Source organism: Lepidochelys kempii, chromosome 6 (assembly GCF_965140265.1).
Source record: "Lepidochelys kempii isolate rLepKem1 chromosome 6, rLepKem1.hap2, whole genome shotgun sequence".
Classification (NCBI taxonomy): Eukaryota; Metazoa; Chordata; order Testudines; family Cheloniidae; genus Lepidochelys; species Lepidochelys kempii.
Genome location: NC_133261.1, coordinates 106,055,853 through 106,069,598, shown reverse-complemented (window position 1 = coordinate 106,069,598; position 13,746 = coordinate 106,055,853). Strand labels below are relative to the sequence as shown.

At 35.4% G+C, this 13,746-nt stretch overlaps 1 protein-coding gene across 15 annotated transcripts in view; it reads left to right on the top strand.

Moving 5' to 3' along the window:
• DICER1 (dicer 1, ribonuclease III) overlaps positions 1-12,930 on the top strand; it is a 97,057-nt gene extending 84,127 nt beyond the window's left edge. For all 15 annotated transcript variants that reach the window (XM_073349547.1, XM_073349541.1, XM_073349548.1 and 12 more), the window contains 7 exons: positions 248-1,031; positions 1,798-1,953; positions 5,908-6,790; positions 8,985-9,253; positions 12,016-12,178; positions 12,273-12,348; positions 12,667-12,930. In XM_073349547.1, coding sequence (XP_073205648.1) covers positions 248-1,031; positions 1,798-1,953; positions 5,908-6,790; positions 8,985-9,253; positions 12,016-12,178; positions 12,273-12,348; positions 12,667-12,832 — 2,497 coding nt within the window. In that variant the 3' untranslated portion in view covers positions 12,833-12,930. The remainder of the gene's footprint in view (positions 1-247; positions 1,032-1,797; positions 1,954-5,907; positions 6,791-8,984; positions 9,254-12,015; positions 12,179-12,272; positions 12,349-12,666) is intronic.
• Positions 12,931-13,746: the final 816 nt, after the last annotated feature.

Genomic DNA, 13,746 nt, shown 5'->3' with positions numbered 1-13,746 from the left:
AGTGAACATTTGCAAATGCTGGAACAGTGCAAAATTGATCTGCTCTATATGGTTCATATAATTTTTTCAGTTGGCCATATAGCTAGAAAATACTTGATTGTAAATAGTGGAGTTGGATACTACAATGATCTTTGTTTTAAAAAATGCCCTACTTTCTTAATATGTAAAAATGAACATACATATGGAGTTCTCTTATGCCTTCACTTTGAGATATTTTTAAATTAAAAAATCAACATTTATTTTGCAGATATCCTAACCTGGACTTCGGGTGGAAAAAGTCCATTGACAGCAAATCCTTCATCTCTATTCCTAGCTCCACTTTAGCAGAGAATGAAAATTACTGTAAGCACAGCACAATTGTAGTCCCTGAAAATGCTGCACATCAAGGTGCTACAAGAGCCTCCTCTGCAGAAAATCATGACCAAATGTCTGTGAACTACATAACATTGCTCAATGAGTCACCCAGTAAACTCCAAATTGATGTATCGGTAGAACTTGCAGCAATTAATGGTGTTTCTTATAATAAAAATCTTGCCAATGGCAATTGTGATTTAGTTAACAGAGACTTTTGCCAAGGAAATCAACTGAATTACTGCAGGCAGGAAATACCTGTACAACCAACTACCTCATATCCCATTCACAATTTATACAACAGTGAGAACCAGCCCAAGCCCAGCAATGAATGTACTCTACTGAGTAATAAATACCGTGATGGAAATGTTAACAGATCTACCTCAGATGGAAGCCCCAAAATGGCAGTGACCACCAGTACTTCAGAAGCTCTTAATTTTTCAAAAGACAGAATGGATTCTGAAAAGAACTGTTCTAGTGGATACTCCTCAAAAACTCTTGGCCCAAACCCTGGTCTCATTCTTCAGGCTTTGACGCTTTCAAATGCTAGTGATGGATTTAATCTAGAGCGGCTCGAAATGCTTGGTGATTCATTTTTAAAGCATGCCATCACTACATATTTGTTTTGCACTTACCCAGATGCTCATGAGGGACGCCTGTCATATATGAGAAGTAAAAAAGTGAGTAGCTAATGATCTATCACTATTCTGTTAAATAATGGCTACAATATATGATTTATAGATAAAATATTTGAACACTGAATAAGTAATATGTTAATACATATTTATATTTACCAGATATTTTCATGTCTAAAATAAAATTACAACCTGTGTTATAAATTTGCTAGCATGCATGTTAGGAATACAATTGTACAATACAATCCTCTCTCCTTTAAAATGACTAAAATAATTCATTTGAGATACCATCAAAATAAATTAATTATATCATAATTAAAGCTACATTTATGGACAAACTTCTCCTCAGAACTGTTGATTTTTTTTATGCCAAGGTTTAATTTAAACAAGGGGCTTGTGATACATCTTGTTAAGGTGGCAATCAAGAATGCTACTATATAATGGGATACTTATTGTGTAAATTTTTACTATTATTCAGAAAGTTATACTTTTATTTATAAATAAGGCTTTAACTTTTCAAGAAACTATAGACATAAATGTTAAAAAGTTACTTCTGTTTGTAGGCCAGGATTTGGCCAGTCACAGTTACTGTGTTAGGAAGTTTGCATAATAACCTCTGAGAACTGGAAAATATATCTGTATATAAATTATCATATGCATGTTTTATTTTAAATAAGAAATGCATGACTGTTTTACAAACATGCTATCATTTTATTTTATTGTTTAGGCACATAAAATTGTTTATATTTGTATTCTCATATACTTTTGTATGAATGTATACGTAGATGTTTATAGTGTTTTTTTCTTAAAGGTCAGCAATTGTAACTTGTATCGTCTTGGGAAGAAGAAAGGGCTGCCTAGTCGTATGGTGGTATCTATTTTTGATCCACCCGTCAATTGGCTCCCTCCTGGTTACATAGTAAACCAAGACAAGAGTAACGCAGACAAATGGGAGAAAGATGAAATGGTAAGCTGTCATTGAAATATGTTAAGACTTAAATAACTTTTTGTATATATTATTATATCACAAGGTGGAGGGACAAGAAAACGAGCTTTCATTTTATCATGGTTCAGCAAAATATAGCTTCCTACATCTTCATTTCCTACTTTTCTTTAAAATATCTCTAATTTATGAAAAATGTGGGAGAAAGAGATGCTGATGGAGAACTTAGGAAGGGCAATTTGTGGAACAGATTGCTGACCATAGTTCAGAAATGAGTGTATATCTTAATGGTATAAGAGCTTAAATATTTTAAAATAAAGCTTCCATCCATTATTCTCAGCACTCTTTTGTGGAAGCTCACCTAATTTGAAGTGTTTCTCCCTTCGTGCGAACTGTGAAATATATGTATAAATGATGTTTTTGACTAACATTTCTGTTCTGCACACTATTGGTGGCTAAACATCATTTTGCTGAAAAATGAGCCCATCTTTGGCAACATGGGCAGCACAACATCAGATTCTGTGAGCTAGCTTTTGTCCTGCTTTACCAGGTGCCCCCTAACTGCTACCTAGTACAACTAGTATTTCTTAGTTGTGTGATTGAGTGGAGGTGATGGCTGATTTGAGAAGTTTCTCAATAGTAACTGACCATTGCCAGATGGCATTTTATCTTTAATGGTTGAAGATTGAGACCAGAGTAGAAAAGGAATAATCAAACAGAACCATTTTTCTTTTCTGAAATTTAAACTCTAAATAGGTGAGGGCTGAAGAATCTGTTTAGCTCCTATCCAGAGTGAACACAAAAAGATCTTGACTACTTTTAGATGTTTTGTTTGTCTCTCATACAGTGCAGTTCTAAACTCATGTTGTGCAGTTCATCTGCTGATCCTAAACCAGGATTACAGCTGACTGTAAACTGATCTTTGGTCCCTAATGTTAGGGCCCAATACTGCCAAGGTGATGGATTTCACTTTTCCGTGAGATTGTGCCCACCAGCAGGCTCAGAATGGCAAATCTCAATTTTAAAACTTCGCAGATTTCATCTTGTAATTGAATTGTAATACTTGTATGTTTCACCCTATGAACTCAAAAAGTTAGGGTAAAAATGGGTACTCTTGCTTTTAAAAAAAAAAAGAGAGAGAGAAAAAATCACTAATTATATGGCATTAATGACTTAATCTGTAAATACTCAGAATGTTATGTTTTGACTCAATACAATACTCTGACTATAGAACCACCAGAGGGCACACAAGAGGACTGTTAAACAGATGTACTGTATGACTAAATCTTTATTGAAAAATCAAACCTGATTATTGTAGTTCTGTATTCTGCCAAAGTTTCATTTCAAAAGGATTTATCATTATACCATTCTAAAAATAAAACGGCATATTTGAGGCTGCAACTGATAAATTACTAAGGGGGCAAAAAATGATTCTTCGTACCCGTTTTACTGCTTATGCCTTTGCCAGTCACAAATTTTATATATATATTTCAGTCCAGTACTCATATTGGACAGTGATCTCACAAGATATGTTTACTGCTGCCAAGTGGTAAAATAGTCATTTCACTGTCAGGGAATAAATTCCATTCTTTTTGGGGAGAGGGTTAACTATAGCTCTGATAACACTTTGAATTACTGTTGTAAAACATTGTAGACAAATGCTGGGATTCTTGGCCTGGCCGAACCATATAAGAAAAATGCAAGTACTTTAGTTGTCTGATTAAATAACTAAATTTGAAAAAGCATAAAAGGAACATTTAAGCATATTTGATCTTTGGTTTGAAATACAAATCGCGACTGGAATAAATTATGTTTATAATTTATTTAAAATAAATTGAAGTTTTTTGAGATGTGTGGGTTTTGAAGTCTGGGGCAGTAGTTTCTGAAAAAGTGCTATCTAGCACAAAACAAAATGATCAGAATTACCTTTTGGCTTCCAAATGACTATATAGTTTAGTGTTAATTATTTTTTTTAAATCACCCAATAAATAATGAAATATTAGGTCTAGTTTGTTCTTTCTCACAGAGTTCACTTATCTGTATCAAAACTCTTTTTTTGCTCAGAGTTCAGGGGTTTTTTTTTTTTTTTTTCCTTTTGAGAAAATTTAAAATTGATCTCATTCATAATCATTTAAGTCTATTTTGAAACTGCTGTTTGGGCAGCTCTCATTCTTAACTGGAGTAGTCAAAATTCTGCTTTCAGGCTAGATATGGAGTATGGAGTTTTTACAGTTCATTTTCCTTTCTAATATGGAAATGTGGCCTCCTAATACTTCATTTTCCAAAATGCTACATACTCCCTTCTGATCAGATCATTTGGAGCACTGCATGCTAGGGCCATAGTATCTGCAAGCCATACATCCATACTTAAAAATGAGGGCAAATATAAACGATTCCATTTTATTCAAAGTGGAATGGTCCTTACGCTTGTAGGCCCCAATCCAGGAAAGTGCTTTGGGTCTGATCCTGCTCCCATGAAATGACAAAACTTCTGTTGACTTCAGTGGTGCAGGATCAAGCACGCAAGCAACTGCACTGAGCTTAAGTGCTTTCTTGGGTCAGGGCCTTAACAAGCTTCCAGTGCAATCCTTAGTTAGGTAACATTTTGACATACCTGTTTTTGATGATTTACTCCAAGCCATACAAATTGAATACCTGTTATTTTTCATTAATCATATGTATCACTAATTTTTCCTCCTTTCAATGACAAATGCACAGATTAGAAAAAAAATCGAGCAACAATATACAACAACAACTATATCCACTTCTAATTAAACTAAAATGTAACCCAGGAGATTTTGCTTAACTGAATACCTCTTAAGAGAATTAAGTCTCTTAATGTATCCCCTTTGGAGTAGTTTTTGAGTTACGGTATTGTTTCACTCAATGTGCACATTAATATTTTGTCCAAAAATGCAATATTTAAGAAACATGCTGTCTAAGTTTGTATTTTCCCCATTCTTAGGCCTGATCTTATGAAATATTTGCAACATTACAAAAATGCATGACAAATTGGAAAAATCTTTTTGGCAAAACAGAGTGTGGAAGGTTGTGTGTTAGAACTTACATTGTCTTAATTTTTTTCTGACTTTTTTCAAATACAGCTCATATTGCAGAATCAAAAATTGGCCTGTGCTTTTTTTTTATTTTTATTTTTTTTTAAGTTAGATCTCTTACCAAGTTACTGAATCCCCAATGCAATCTATCCAGGCCATCACCCACATAAATGTCAAACTTTTGCCAAACTGGCATTAGAGCTCCTGTTTTTTTTGTCTTTTCTGCCAACATATTAAAACCTTTTTTCATGTATGTTGATGTGAATATCTCAAAAGCATAAATACAGGGCATCATACCTATGATTTACCTCAAATAAGGTTTGCAAAAGCCCTATGATAAAATTTATGTTGTGTAGAAATGCTATTTATTATTATCTTCCTTGATTGCGTATAGTAGCATTACTTAGCAGCAAGAGAGAGAGAAACAAATTTTGGTGCATCTAATGTCACTATTTTAAAATTGGTTCCCCCCACGCCCTCTCCCCACTCACTCCTGTTTCTATGAGCATAAGTGGGTTATGGATGGTTTTTATTTTTTTTAAGCCACTTGTGTACTAGACGCAAGTAAAAACAAAAAAAAATCCTCTGCTTTTTTTGTATTCCCATGAAACTTAGATGTTCATTGTAAGAAATTATATTTAATATATATTGTAACAATAAAGGTTGCTTATAGAAAATTTCATTGTACACCAAGGCAATTATTTTGGTCTTAGAATGAGAATATTAAGTGGTATTGCTCTTTGCATCTGATTAAACAAGTTAATTGATATCAATTAACAAAAAACAAATGGTCATACCGTTAAAGCTAGCTGACGGTGGTTATAATTGAAAACGATTTTTTCTTGCTGGCAGAGTTATGAAACTTGTGTAAGAAGTAATTATACCTTTTTTTCCCCGTACCTCATTTTATTTCTTCTTTCAGACAAAAGAAAGCTTGTTAGCTAATGGTAAACTTGATGACGATTATGATGATGAGGAGGATGAAGACCTAATGTGGAGGTTACCCAAGGAAGAAGCTGACCTTGAAGATGATTTTTTGGAATATGATCAGGAACATATCAAATTCATTGATAATATGTTAATGGGATCTGGGGCTTTTGTGAAGAAAATTTCTCTCTCACCCTTTTCAACCACTGATTCCAGCTATGAATGGAAAGCACCCAAAAAATCATCCCTGGGTAACATTCAATTTTCTTCAGATTTTGATGATTTTGACTACAGTTCTTGGGATGCTATGTGCTATCTAGATCCTAGCAAGGCTGTCGAAGAAGATGATTTTGTAGTAGGCTTCTGGAATCCGTCAGAAGAAAACTGTGGTGTTGACACAGGGAAACAGTCAATCTCGTATGACTTGCATACGGAGCAGTGTATTGCCGACAAAAGCATTGCAGATTGTGTGGAAGCCTTGCTGGGTTGCTATCTGACCAGCTGTGGTGAAAGAGCTGCTCAGCTTTTCCTGTGTTCATTAGGGCTGAAGGTGCTCCCAGTAATGAAAAAAACTGAGTGGAACAGCACTTCGTGTTCTAGCAGAGAGAATTTTAACAGTCAACAGAAAAATCTTTCACCAAACTGTGCTTCTGCCTCTGTAGCCAATTCAGAGTGTTCTCTGTGTAAAGAAATGGAGTATGGCTGTTTGAAGATTCCACCAAGGTGTATGTTTGATCACCCAGATGCTGAAAAAACCCTGAATCACCTGATATCTGGTTTTGAAAATTTTGAGAAGAAAATTAACTACAGTTTTAAGAATAAGGCTTATCTTCTTCAGGCATTTACTCATGCCTCCTACCATTACAATACCATTACTGGTAAGTTGCCTGAAAGAAATTACTTCATTTCAGTATTCGATTGATATAAATAAAGGATGTACAGTGCAGGTTATTTTTTGTGCACAGATCTTGACTTTTTTTATATGTCAAAATACAAAATGATAATAATCTCTTAATACAAAAATGAATACCAAAAAGGATCTTCTTTCTGCTGTTTTTAAGGGGTCTTCCAGTTAACTGTGTGTGACCTCTCCCTCCCTAAAATACTACCAGGGCACGTGGGTGACTCTCAATTCCCTAGACCAAGTGCGTGGTATAGGGCACCATAACACAGTTTTTTTTTCTAGACTAGAGATCGGCAGCTTTTGGCATGCAGCCCATCAGGGAAAGCCCTGGCGGGCCAGGCTGGTTTGTTTACCTGCTACATCCGCAGGTTTGGCCGATCGCAGCTCCCACTGGCCGCGGTTCGCCGCTCCAGGCCAATGGGGGCTGCAGGAAGGGCGGCCACGGGCCAAAGGTTGCCAATCCCTGTTCTAGACGGCAGTTTTTTCATATTTTACTTCTGTCCCTTCTCTCATCAGCTGTTATGTGCTCAGTACTAATCCTACACTCATCAGGGTGACTTAGCAAAGAACCTCCAAAACTGCAGTGCCTGTCTAGAATTAGCCACCATGGTTTTCAAAAATAAATGTTTTTTCAAAAAACGGTATTTCAAAACAAATCGGTAGCTATTTCACTGATTTTCATCCCAAGAGCATCACCTTGACTTCACTGGAGCCAAGATTTCCTCTGTAGGCTGAATTAATCTGTTGTTCATTGGAGTGGCCAAGTTTGGAAATGCTCAGGAGTACCTTTAGAGAGCCCAGTCCTGTGGGGTGCATGTATTGAGTGTCCTCAGCTCACGCTGAGGTCAGTGGGGGCTGAGGGGTGTTGTACCTAATGGGATCTAGATCTTAGAAAAGGATCACTTTCAATCTAGTGATGTCTTGAACAAACATCATGGGGCCTCCGAAAGTGGGAGTGATGATTTTCCAGGAGAAAATCCTCTCAAAAAACCCTGAGCTTTTAACACAAATCCTATTGAAATGTTAATATGCTACAATAGAGATCTAACAAGAATATACATAGTATTAAAAATTAACATAGTATTGTAAAGTGCTTTATCTGGAGAAAGAGCTGTTTGTCTACAAACATTGAGCTTCGCAATACTCATATGAGGTAAGTGGTAGGTAGTTATTCCTATTACACAAATGAGAAAATTGAAGCATAATATCTTGACCAAAGTTACACAGTCAGTAGCAGAAACTTGAATGGAATCTAGGAATTTATATTCCCAGTCTCCTACTTTAGTTGACAGGGAAGACTATTTTGGGGAAACTATTAATGTTAGTGTTAAATGTTTTCATGAAAAGTAAAAGTTAAAATGTGTTGGGATCCATATGATATCTACTGAAAACTGCTTCATTCTAGGTTTCAGAGTAGCAGCCGTGTCAGTCTGTATCCGTAAAAAGAAAAGGAGCACTCCTTTTCTTTTTGCTTCATTCTAGTCATTTTTAAGCTTTCTGTTTGTTTGTTTTTTCTTAACCCATCTCTCATGCCTTTCTAGATTTGTGCTGGGTTTTATGTATACATTAACAACAAAAACCCTAATTCAAAATTAAAAACAGCACATCTGCAAGTGAAACACCATTGAACATTTAAACTGAAAAAAGTCTGAAGGAATAAAAAGTTAGCTCAGAAATATTAAATACGAAAGTGCCCCACTTTTTTTTTAGTGTATTGATTTCTTTATTGAATTTTTGAAAGTTTGATTATCATTGTCTATTCAGATGAACACAGTTGTACTATTACTTGGTGTTATTTTTAATCAGTTCTATTTAAGGCATTTGAGCCTTCATTATAAGCCCATATTTTTGCCACCATGCTCTAAGTGAGTATTTGGTTCAGAAGAAGCTTCATTATTACATATAATTTGTGAAGCTTTTTCTTATTTTTGGAATACATTAAAACAGGCAGAACAGCCTTTTAAGATGACACTGAAAACAAAATCCAGTAAAAAGAGATCGATGTTTAAACATGGGTAGATGTTTATCTTTTTTTGAGCATTGTTTAACTTGTGGTATTTACATAGTAATAAGCCACATCTTCTATCCAGAAAGGCCAGACAAGAATGTGTTAGTTAACTAAACTTAATTGTATTGCTGTACATTTTTTTTATTTCCAATGCTTTAAGATTGTTACCAGCGCTTGGAATTCCTGGGAGATGCAATTTTGGACTACCTCATAACCAAGCACCTTTATGAAGACCCACGGCAGCACTCTCCAGGAGTTCTAACTGACCTACGATCCGCTCTAGTCAATAATACCATCTTTGCATCATTAGCTGTAAAGTATGACTACCACAAGTACTTCAAAGCTGTCTCTCCTGAGCTGTTCCATGTTATTGATGACTTTGTACAGTTTCAGATGGAAAAGAATGAAATGCAAGGAATGGATTCTGAGGTTAGTAGTATTTGAAAGTATTTGCATTCAATGTTTGATTTTAGCATGCCATCAGAATTCTTAGCACAATACAGATTTATATAATGTGTTAGTTTTGAATGTATAGCAGCCAAAGAAGCATATGGATGCCAATAATGTAGTAACTTACTTAGCATAACTGCATGCATTCATTAAGCAGTTTTTACTAAATGAAAGTGCTCAGAAAATAACTTCTTAATTGGATTGATACCAGATTTTACCCCAGGATCTCCTATGATATCCAATGTAGGTGATATCACACCTTCATGCTTACACCATAATTTTTCCCCACACCACTTCAACAGTGTTCTTCATCACTGACTGAGAGGCCCTGGCCAGGGAAACACTGTTAGTATCTTTCAAGTGAACTGTTTTAAGAGCAATTTGGTTGAAAATTTGTAAACACAGGCTTTGGACTAGCCAAGAAAACTAAGTACATTACATGTTGATGGACACTTATTTGCTGGGAAAGGAACTAAAACCAAATCATTTCAGATAAGCTACTAAACAACCATATCATGGCAATGGCTTTCTGTCTCTGGTGATCTGGGTCAGATTCAAACCAATTACCTAGAACAGAAAGATGAGACTCTTCTTTCTATTATCAAGCCCCCGAGCCATCCAGTCTTCCTTAACATTTTGGTTTGATCTTTGTCTGATAAGTGTCCTCTATAGTAAGTCTTAAAAAGTGTGATTTAATTGCTTTTAGAGCAAGAACCTACCTTCAAAGAATAGTGTTGATTAAATCTGTGACTAAATACTTGCCATCTATGTCTTCAGTAGTTTGCTCACTCCATTACTCAGTTTAAAGGAGACAAAGGACTTGAATCTATGTAGGTATATATACATTTTTATCACCCTTGCATTTACTACAAACCAAAATCTTTAAATTTTTCATTGCAAGATGGGAAAACAACTGAGGGGACAAGTGTCAAATGATTTAATCACAAAGGATCAGACTCTGCCACTGCTATATTGTATAGTATTCTTTACAGTGGGTTTACCCAGTGTGAGTAAGTGGTGTAAAATCTAGCCTTAAAGTTTTACAACAGTGGTTTTTGCCTTTGTGAAAGTGACCCAATCATTTAATATGGTTGAGGTGGTACCTCAGAAACACCAGCAGGTTATAAAATACCTCAAGTTCTTTAGTTCTTGTTTCTATCTACTACTCTACCTGATCCCTGTGCTAGTCTGGCACTGGGTTACTGTGTCTCTTCCTTTAATTTCATCACAGTTAATGCAAGAACCTTTGCTTCACCAGATCCTGCCAGTTGGACTAGTTTCCACGCATCTCTCCATGTCACCATCTCTTATTTTTTCAAATCTCACTCCTAAAATATCTTTTGTCCCTTGCTTTGTACCTTACTTTTATTATTTATAAGGGGAATAGGACTTCCTAAAGTGTTTTGTGGTACATTTGGTGTGAAATACACTGTGCAAATACAGTTGCATATTTGTTTAACAATAAGTTTGCTGTTTGGAGAGTTTGCACATTCAGTCTAGTTCCCTGTTAGACCTATTTTCGGAATAAATGTTGGGTGGGACTAATATATGGAGTAATACTGTACCTTTTAAGAGTGTGGACCGAGTATTGGCCTTAGAATTTTAAATTCCTGAACCACGACCAAATGAGTAAGAGGCGGCCAGAAGGGGAAGAGAAAAGATAGGAAAATGTTCATTTCCATTTATTTGGGGATGTGATGGTCAAAAACAGTTTTTCTTTTTTCAGTTCAGCTTCCTGTGTTATTTGCACTAAGGCAAAATATGGACAAAACTGCAGATGATTGAAAAAAATATTATTATAAAGGACTATATTAAAATCAAGATGTATACATAACACAATATGCACACCTTTTTACAGTGCAAAAATAACAGCACTGCATAAAAGCAATAGTAAACCATAGAAGAAAACACTGCATATATGTTAAAAGCAGCCTCTCTGGCATCAAGTAGCTAATAGTACAAATAGTGTAAACTCAGTCTGACACTACTGAGTTGTTGTTGTTAATGGCTCATTTCAGTTACACTTATGCTTCACCTGCCTTCCGTAACTAAGAACCTATGGCAAGAGTGTATGTGAGTTACATACCATTTAAACAAAAGGAGGACTTGTGGCACCTTAGAGACTAACCAATTGATTTGAGCATAAGCTTTCGTGAGCTACAGCTCACTGCATCCGATGAAGTGAGCTGTAGCTCACGAAAGCTTATGCTCAGATAAATTGGTTAGTCTCTAAGGTGCCACAAGTCCTCCTTTTCTTTTTGCGAATACAGACTAACACGGCTGTTACTCTGAAACATACCATTTAAACATGGTCTATGCAACCAAAAATTAGACTTAGGCTTTGAAAGCCTGCATCTAGAAGATGTTTAAAATATGAACTCTCTTGGTTATGCATGGTTTACTAGCATTAACTGTCAGAGACAAGTCTGTTTCTTATTGGGGAAAAACAGACCCATGATGAAATTCTGCAGAATTAGTACAATTGGAATTCAAAAAGCATATATGGTATGTGTATGCGGTGGCTTTATTTTATTTTTTACACTCACACGTTCGAAAAAAGTAAATCCAGCTGCTTGGTTTCATTTGGGAATACAGCAATGATTTAGCTGTGGAAAGGTGTCATTGAAAAACTCAAACAAGGCACATAGGACAGGGCATAAGAGAGTACTTCCATATCTGAAGATTTATTCTTTAAATAAAAAATGTTCAGTGTAACAATGGTCTCTTATAATTTCAAACAGCTCAGAAGATCTGAAGAGGATGAAGAGAAGGAAGAAGATATTGAAGTACCAAAGGCCATGGGAGATATATTTGAGTCATTGGCTGGTGCCATTTATATGGATAGTGGGATGTCTTTGGAAATGGTTTGGCATGTGTACTATCCTATGATGAGGCCATTAATAGGTAATGTTAGCTTTCATAGAGAAGAAAGTTTTAGTAATTAATTGTCTTGTAACGGGGGAAAAAATCAAGTTAACTTTTTTTTTTAACACCATAGAAAAGTTTTCTGCAAATGTGCCTCGTTCCCCAGTGCGGGAGCTGCTGGAGATGGAACCAGAGACAGCCAAGTTTAGGTAAGAGTATATTTGCTTGGTAAGCATTGCCGTAAAATATTTTTTAAACCATGCTTCACAGAATATTGAGAAATTTTAATGGATATTGATTGTGTTTAATCTGTCTTATACTGAGCAAGAAAGATTGTCTTTGTACTTACTGATTACTTTTTTAGGACGTTTTCCCTCAGAAAACTGTCTAAGTAAAAGATAAAAATAAAGCCTATTTAATTATATATTTTATACACATTACATATGTTACCCATAGGAAGACCATGTGAAGAGTCTTTTTTCACCTTTGCTTATCTTGGTGGTAATGTGTGTGTTTGTTTTTTGCAGTCCTGCAGAAAGAACTTACGACGGAAAGGTCAGAGTAACTGTGGAAGTTGTAGGGAAAGGAAAGTTTAAAGGTGTTGGCAGAAGCTATAGGATTGCCAAATCTGCAGCTGCAAGAAGAGCACTACGAAGCCTCAAAGCAAACCAACCTCAGGTCCCAAACAGCTGAGACGCCTCTTAAAAAAAAAAAAAAAAAAACATTAAAAAAAAAAATTAAAAATCCCACATTTTTTTTTTTAAAGTTAATGTTGAGAGGAACAAATTGAAGACAGAATTTAACGTTTGTTTGATAACAGAATAGCTAACAAAACATTTAACATGTAAAATTTTGGAACTAATTGTAGGTATAGGTTTTTGCGCAAACACAATCTTGTCTTCTTTCCTCACTTCCGCTTTGTTTAATCACAAGAGTGCTTTAATGATGACATTAAGTTAGTGTTCAAAGAATTGTTGTCAGGTTTTTTTGGTTTATTTTTATTGTCAGTACAGCTTTGCTTAGTGTTAGAAGGACAGGGATCTTATGCCTAATGCAGATGCTTGATTTATACATAGTAATCTTGAAACTCCTCAATCTGTGCACTAGTGCCAGTCATAAAGCAGTTTATAAACTGTAGAGGACGATTTGGTATAAGAGAGAATAGGTGTGCCAGTATTGTTGTCCCTTCACCTACCCCCATCCCCACCTCCCATGTCATCTTTGCATCAAGATGGCATTCTCAGTCATTATTGCACTTATTTGTTAGGGACAGGTTTTTCTTTGAAATGGCTGGCATACTGGCAGAAATAAATTTCAACTTCCTGATGCCACATAGTCTTGCATAAAAAGGTTCTTGCCTTAAAAGTAAATAAACCCTCATTAATAATCTTTAATTTCTGATCTTTTTGGAACAAACTTGTTTTACATTCCCTTCATTTTTATTATGCATTTTATGATGATACAACTCTATTTACAGTACAACACATTAGTGTAGCTGTGACTTAACTTATTAGGATTATAATAGAAATTGTATTCATATATGTGTAATGAGGTTATTTTTAACAATTCAGAGGAGGTGGTTCGTCTACAGATTTTTTTTTTTTTTT